Source organism: Sander lucioperca, chromosome 3, assembly GCF_008315115.2.
Source record: "Sander lucioperca isolate FBNREF2018 chromosome 3, SLUC_FBN_1.2, whole genome shotgun sequence".
NCBI lineage: Eukaryota > Metazoa > Chordata > Actinopteri > Perciformes > Percidae > Sander > Sander lucioperca.
In genome coordinates, this window is record NC_050175.1 from 20,153,133 (window position 1) to 20,159,309 (window position 6,177).

At 36.9% G+C, this 6,177-nt stretch overlaps 1 protein-coding gene across 2 annotated transcripts in view; it reads right to left on the minus strand.

Annotated features, from left to right (window-relative positions):
- Nucleotides 1-4,497, minus strand: part of nedd4a (NEDD4 E3 ubiquitin protein ligase a) — a 39,247-nt gene extending 34,750 nt beyond the window's left edge. Inside the window, exons 1-4 of one of the 2 annotated variants that reach the window (XM_031314139.2) lie at nt 4,210-4,497; nt 3,087-3,160; nt 355-433; nt 219-257 (exon numbers count right to left, since the gene is read on the minus strand). In XM_031314139.2, coding sequence (XP_031169999.1) covers nt 219-257; nt 355-433; nt 3,087-3,160; nt 4,210-4,254 — 237 coding nt within the window. In that variant the 5' untranslated portion in view covers nt 4,255-4,497. The remainder of the gene's footprint in view (nt 1-218; nt 258-354; nt 434-3,086; nt 3,161-4,209) is intronic. The other variant, XM_031314140.2, reaches the window with a different exon arrangement.
- Nucleotides 4,498-6,177: the final 1,680 nt, after the last annotated feature.

Consider the following 6,177-nt stretch of genomic DNA (forward strand, 5'->3'; position numbering starts at 1 on the left):
AAGCCAACAGCACGACTTTTAGCATTTTATGGTTAAATATAATGAAATATACAGTAAATGAATCCAGTTTCCTGTTATAAAATGCCCCAAATGATCCCCTGGCACATACATGAGTGTAAATATTCCCACAACATACATACATACATACATACATACATACATACATACATACATACATTTAAAATGTTTAATGTTGATTTATTTTAAGTTTCACTTACTCTGAAAAAGAATTCTTCATTCCATTTTGGGTCCAGTGTCTTCATGTAACATGGGATGGAAAGTAAAATAAAAAATAAAATAGGAGTCCATAAATACAACAAGTGTAAGTGCAAATGTAGGTGTTCACTTGCTCACCTTTTTCTTTGTTTTGGTCTGAAGACTTGTGATTTCTCCATTGATAGGGTCATAGAGGGACAGTCTTGTATATGGATCGCTGCAAGACAAAGAGAGACACATTAGGTTCAAGTCTGGTGTAGACATCAATCTATAAAGATTTAAACAGTTATATGATCTGCAGTCTACCACCTCGAGCTCAGATCTAGAGGGAATTCATATGGAAAAATACTTTAAGGTTCTTTATAACCTCCAAAATATATAAAATGGTCAGTGCTGGAGACTGTGTGGGGATATGTCTGCTGGTCATTTTAAAGATTTTTGGGAGTGTCCTCATAGTTCTTCTTACTGGCTCATAACATACCAACAGGGCTAAAAAGGCAGAAAGATAGATATTTATTAGATATAGATATAGACAGATATTTATTACAAATACTACTAGCAGGTAGTAAGAAAGCAATAACCAAGAAATGGCTGCAAAAATAGTCTCCAACAGTCCCTGAATGGATAGAAATAGTTCAAGAAATTTATATTATGGAATGATTGAGACTCGTCACTGAAAAGTGTGAAAAGTACTGGAAAATAATGAAAATCTTATTTGAAAAGAAAGTTATTAGATGGATATTTATTTAGTTTGAAGAACTTTGTTTTTCTGTACTAGGGTTAACGGAATGGACTTTATCCTATGATTGAGTAGAAGACCCCCCCTACAATACACAGGCTTTGCATGAATCAAAGTCATAGATCATAAGGAGCTTTATGATTTCAAATGACAACCATGGACACAAAGGACCCCACAGACCTTGATACTACAAATTGAACCTGGTTTCCTTTCATTTCTTGTTTTTCATGAGGTCAAACACCCACGATGACCCTATCTGATGTCCCCCGTTTGGTCTGTTTTTGTCTGTTCTGTTATTGTCAAAATAACAATAAAAAATAAAGTTTAGACAGTTATGATCTACTTTTTGCTCTTCATGTATTAGCGGTTTGTGCGGTTCTGCTGCTGAGTCTGTACTTTATTTCTAAAAGAGGCAAAACACTTGACCGTACATCGTCTGATCAGTTCAAGGCGCTGCATTCAGACCTGAGAAACATTAACATAATGGTTCCGGCTCAGTTATGCTCAACGCAAGGTTGACTGTAATTGTTATTTTATGATGGTTTGAGACACTGACGTGCATTAAAACCACATCAATCAATCACATTATCCATTGCCCAATCTTTATGCCACTTTAGGCCTGCAGCAATGTTGTGCCATTAGCAGGGTTTCCCGCAGCACTTTGCAATTAAGGCGGCCGCCTAAGCAACACACGCCTGCCGCCTTAACTACGTCGTCAAAAAAAAGAAAGAAAAAAAAAAAAGGGTGAATGATCTAAATCTAATGAAGCAGAAATGCTTAATGTCAGAAAACATCCATAATAATTGGACTTTGGGTTAGATTTTTTTGACAGTTTTCAGTGGTTATGAGGAGCAATATGAGAGAGACTGTTGCCCGGTCTTTGAGACACAGCCGTTGTCTGTTTTTTTTTTTCATCATTACACGCTATTACGGTTAGTTAGCGTAGTTAAACACTACACACAGTGAAATTACGTGTCCTGTTTTTATTTCACGCATACTATCTGCTTTGAGTGAGTGAAGCTATGGGCTGAGCTGTTATCTCATAGCTGTTTGTTTTGGAGAAGAGTTGTCAGGCGAAGTGGAAGAGAGCGGGTTACGGAGGATAATGGGAGCCATGCGAGTAACACTGTTATAGCATATGTTTTTTAAATAGTTTTTGAAACTATTTAAACGGTCTGTCGGCAAACCCCACCCTACCACCTTAACTAACAAATTTTCTGCGGGAAACCCTGCATTAGTAATATATATTATGTGACTGGTGTTACATTAGAGTGATGCTAATACAGCAATTTGGGTTATGACGTTAACTATTAAAAATACAGTTGACATAAAGGCATAAAATCCACATTTCATAAACTCTGGATAGATGTTATTGTCAGATTGCATTTTCACAAACTGATTCATTCAAACAGATGGCTTTGGCATACGTGTGAGGTTTGGTCATGGAAAAGAAAATTGTAGTTACCTTCCTGTCACTCTAGACAATGGATCAGAGGATGCAATTTTAGCAAGTTCTGATTGTCCAGCTTTACTGAAAATAATTAGGAAACTGACAGGAAATGGCCCTGACACATGCACAGGAAGATGATGACTTCGATTTTACAGAAAATTGTCATCAACAATTTTGAATTTATTAATTATGTGAGGGTTATAATGTGAGGATTTGTTGCCTTTCTCTTTAATATATCATTGTAAATTAATATATTTGGGCTTTGGGTCGAACAAAACAAGCTATTTTAAGCTGCATCTTGGGATCTGCAAAATTGTGACAGATAGTTTTCACAATTTGATGACATATATTGTAAACGATTAATCAATTCATTGAAAAATAATTTTATATTGATGAAGCAAAAATAATTACTCATTTAGTGATACATTTGATGTGTCTGGCTTCTAAATTGTGAGGATGTGATGCTTTTGTGTCTTGTGCGATAGTAAACTGACTATCTTTGGGTTTAGGACTGCTTATTCAAAAAGAAAACAATATATTTGATGATATCAGAATGGTTTAATGGAGAAAATGATCGGAAGGTTAATCGTTAATCAAACTAATAGTTAGTTTCAGCCCTACTCATATTCATAAGTTTTACAGCACTTAATAGATAGTAAGTGTTAACTATCTACAGCTTACCTGGCTCCCAGTATATCTTTTTTGGCCAGCCCAATTCCAGCAACGACTTTCACTTTAAGGACTCGGTTTTCTTCCTGAAATAACAAAAAAATACTAATGAGTTTATGAATATGATAAAGACATAAAGACAGAGTGCTTACCGTCACACATAAGTCACAAACCAAAACACATAAGGACACTCAAAGAGGTAGATAACAAGATGAAATAAAAAACTAAAATCTTGACTAGAAACTGGACTAAACCTAAAAAACTAGGACCAGTGCCTGTTAAATTCTGTACATGGTTAATGCAAGTCCAGTAGATACTGAATATTGTCTTCACTAGACATGTACTGTTATGCTATATAGGCCTACAGGTCCCGTTAATACTATAGAAATCAAAAACAAGGTACTGGATCATTATAAAAGTAACAAAACTAATTTTATTATGAATCCCTATCACATGCATGCAGTGCACACACCCCGAGAACAATCAGGGTTTTAGGCGATGATGCAACATCCTGATAATACAGGCACTGGTACATTTCCCATCATAACCCACAACCCTTACGTATGCTTTCACTGGGAAGTTAGTGAATCGTCATGAGATTTTGCAATCAATCACAGGACAGAACTATAGGGCCCTGACATTGTTACATGGAGTGAAAGCTCTGACAACATGATTTTTTAGCAAGATAATTCAGTTTGGTCGATGTCAGTGTGGCGCGCTGCGTTTGTGCGTTTGTGCGTTTGTGTGTGTGTGTGTGTGTGTGTGTGTGTGTGTGTGTGTGTGTGTGTGTGTGTGTGTGTGTGTGTGTGTGTGTGTGTGTGTGTGTGGACGGGAAACAGAGAGGCGATAAGGAGCCTGTTGTGTTTCCTGGCAAAAAAAAAAAAGTCTCTAAATTTGGATAGCATTAGCTCAGAAGTAGGGCTGATCAATCAATTACATCGATTTCCAAGCAATAAGTAACACATTATAGCTACCACAAAACTCATTATATCGCAAGTTAGCCAGCTAGTGTGTTAGTTAGCTTGCTAATAAACTCCCACTGTTTAGTTAGTAAGCTTACAGTTAGCGTTAACTAGTTAGCCAGTTGGCTAACGACGTGATCACATGAATGCTATGTGATAGGGCGTTAGTTTACCTCATCTGTCTGAAGTCCTCGGATCTGTGGAGAAAGTGCAGCCATAATATCCTCGCCCTTCTTCCTCCCTGAGAGCGACAACAAGAAGAGCCAAGAAGTAGAAGACAATGGTCCGGTGGTTCAACAGTAGTGGTGTTTAGTTATTACTCCGCCTCTTTTATGCCCTCTGTCAGGTGTTTACGATGGTAGATACCGTGTACCTGACGGTTAGCTGTGACATCGTCGTCACTCTTTATCCATCCTCCTCTTTTTCGTCCTCTTCCTCCTCCTCCTCCTCTTCTTGTTTCCTTTCTTCTTCCTGTCACTGTTAAAGCATGGGAAAACCCAGAACACTGGAAGGGCAACTGAACGCATCATCAATCTTTCACTGAATATTGAGAAGTGAAATAAGTAACGTTATTCAGATCCTTTTACTTAAAGTACTACACAGTGTAAAAACAAACAAGCTCCATTTTAAGTAAAAGCGGTGCATTCAATGTTACTTAACTAAAAGTAATTAAGTTCTATCAGCAAAAAGCAGTGTTGGAATGAAACTAATAACGTTACATTTACTCAAGTACTGCACTTAAGTATTTGACGTAGGCTACTTGTTGCAGTTGTAGAATTTACTGAAATGAAACAGAAAGCAAGCCTGGAAGTTAGGAAACCTGACTTCTTAGGCCGGAAGCCATTTTTAGGGTTCAATATCTTCAGACATAGCCTAACTCCTAGAGCCATTACATTTGGTAGGAACACACTACAATGGTGTACAACAGATCAAAAATATTGAAAGGCAAAAGCAAATGTCATATATTTAGTTACTGGCCCTTGAAAATAGAAAAAAAGGGGCCCAAGGCAGTCCGCCAAAGTATATGAACGTTTCAAAATTCGTCCCAAATATTTTACAGAACTTATTTTTTGGTGTCAAATAGCATATACACAAAGTCTGAACAAAATCTAAATGTAAACAAAACACGGAATTACCCAAAGTTTGTCTAGCTCTAACCGCTAGTACTAACTGATATGACAGGAGAGTCAGGAGATCAAGCATGGTCTGTGAAAACACCTGTGTGTGCAATGTGCACTGACCCTCAAAATGCCTCGTTTTAGTTTAAGCTGTTTTAAATTGGTATAATTAGGGGGGCAGTGGCATAAAAGTTAATGATTGCTGGTTCCATTCCCTGAACCAGAAGTAAACAAATGAGCTAGGAAGTGAATGACAGTCACCCTTACCTCAGTACCTGCCTCTAATATAATAATGTATGTAAGTAATAATGTAAGTAGTTAGTGATTGAATGACATGTTATTGATTGTTAAAGGGAAAACTAGATATCACACTCATGACAACTCAACAGATGCGAGTATATTAAAGCCATGTTTAAATTACTCTGTGCTTGCTACCCAAATGCATTAGTTTTATTTTCCACAACTTCGTTTGAGTGCCTAAATTCTCAATGGGAAAATTATGCACAATATAATGCCACAAAAGATCCTACAATGAAACAAAGAATGCAGCATTCATAGTATGCGGTATGTACACACAGTATATAGCATGCTTCTTTCTGCTAAAATCTCGGTTTAGTGCTTAATAGTCAATAATTTACTCTATATTGTTTACTATAGTGCTTATTATGTACAGTAGGAATAGTCAATGAGTGAACAGGGGAGAGATTTTGTACACCGGCAACCATTATCAGAAATAAATGATTCAATAATTATAATCAATAATATAATAAACATTATTCTGAAAATGGGCCTTTCTGCATAATGAATGAGTACTTTTATTTTTTTTAATTCAGGTCTTTTACTTGGAACTGAGTATTTCTACACTGTGGTACTGCTACTTTTACTTAAGTACAGGATCTGTACTTCTTCCACCACTGCTAAAGTGGCATTTTCTGTGTGACGTTTCAAAAGTGAAGAAGCATGCGTTCCCTGTGCAGGCAGCTCCAGAGTCTCTTGCCAAGCCTTGCTGATTGCTTTTATGCA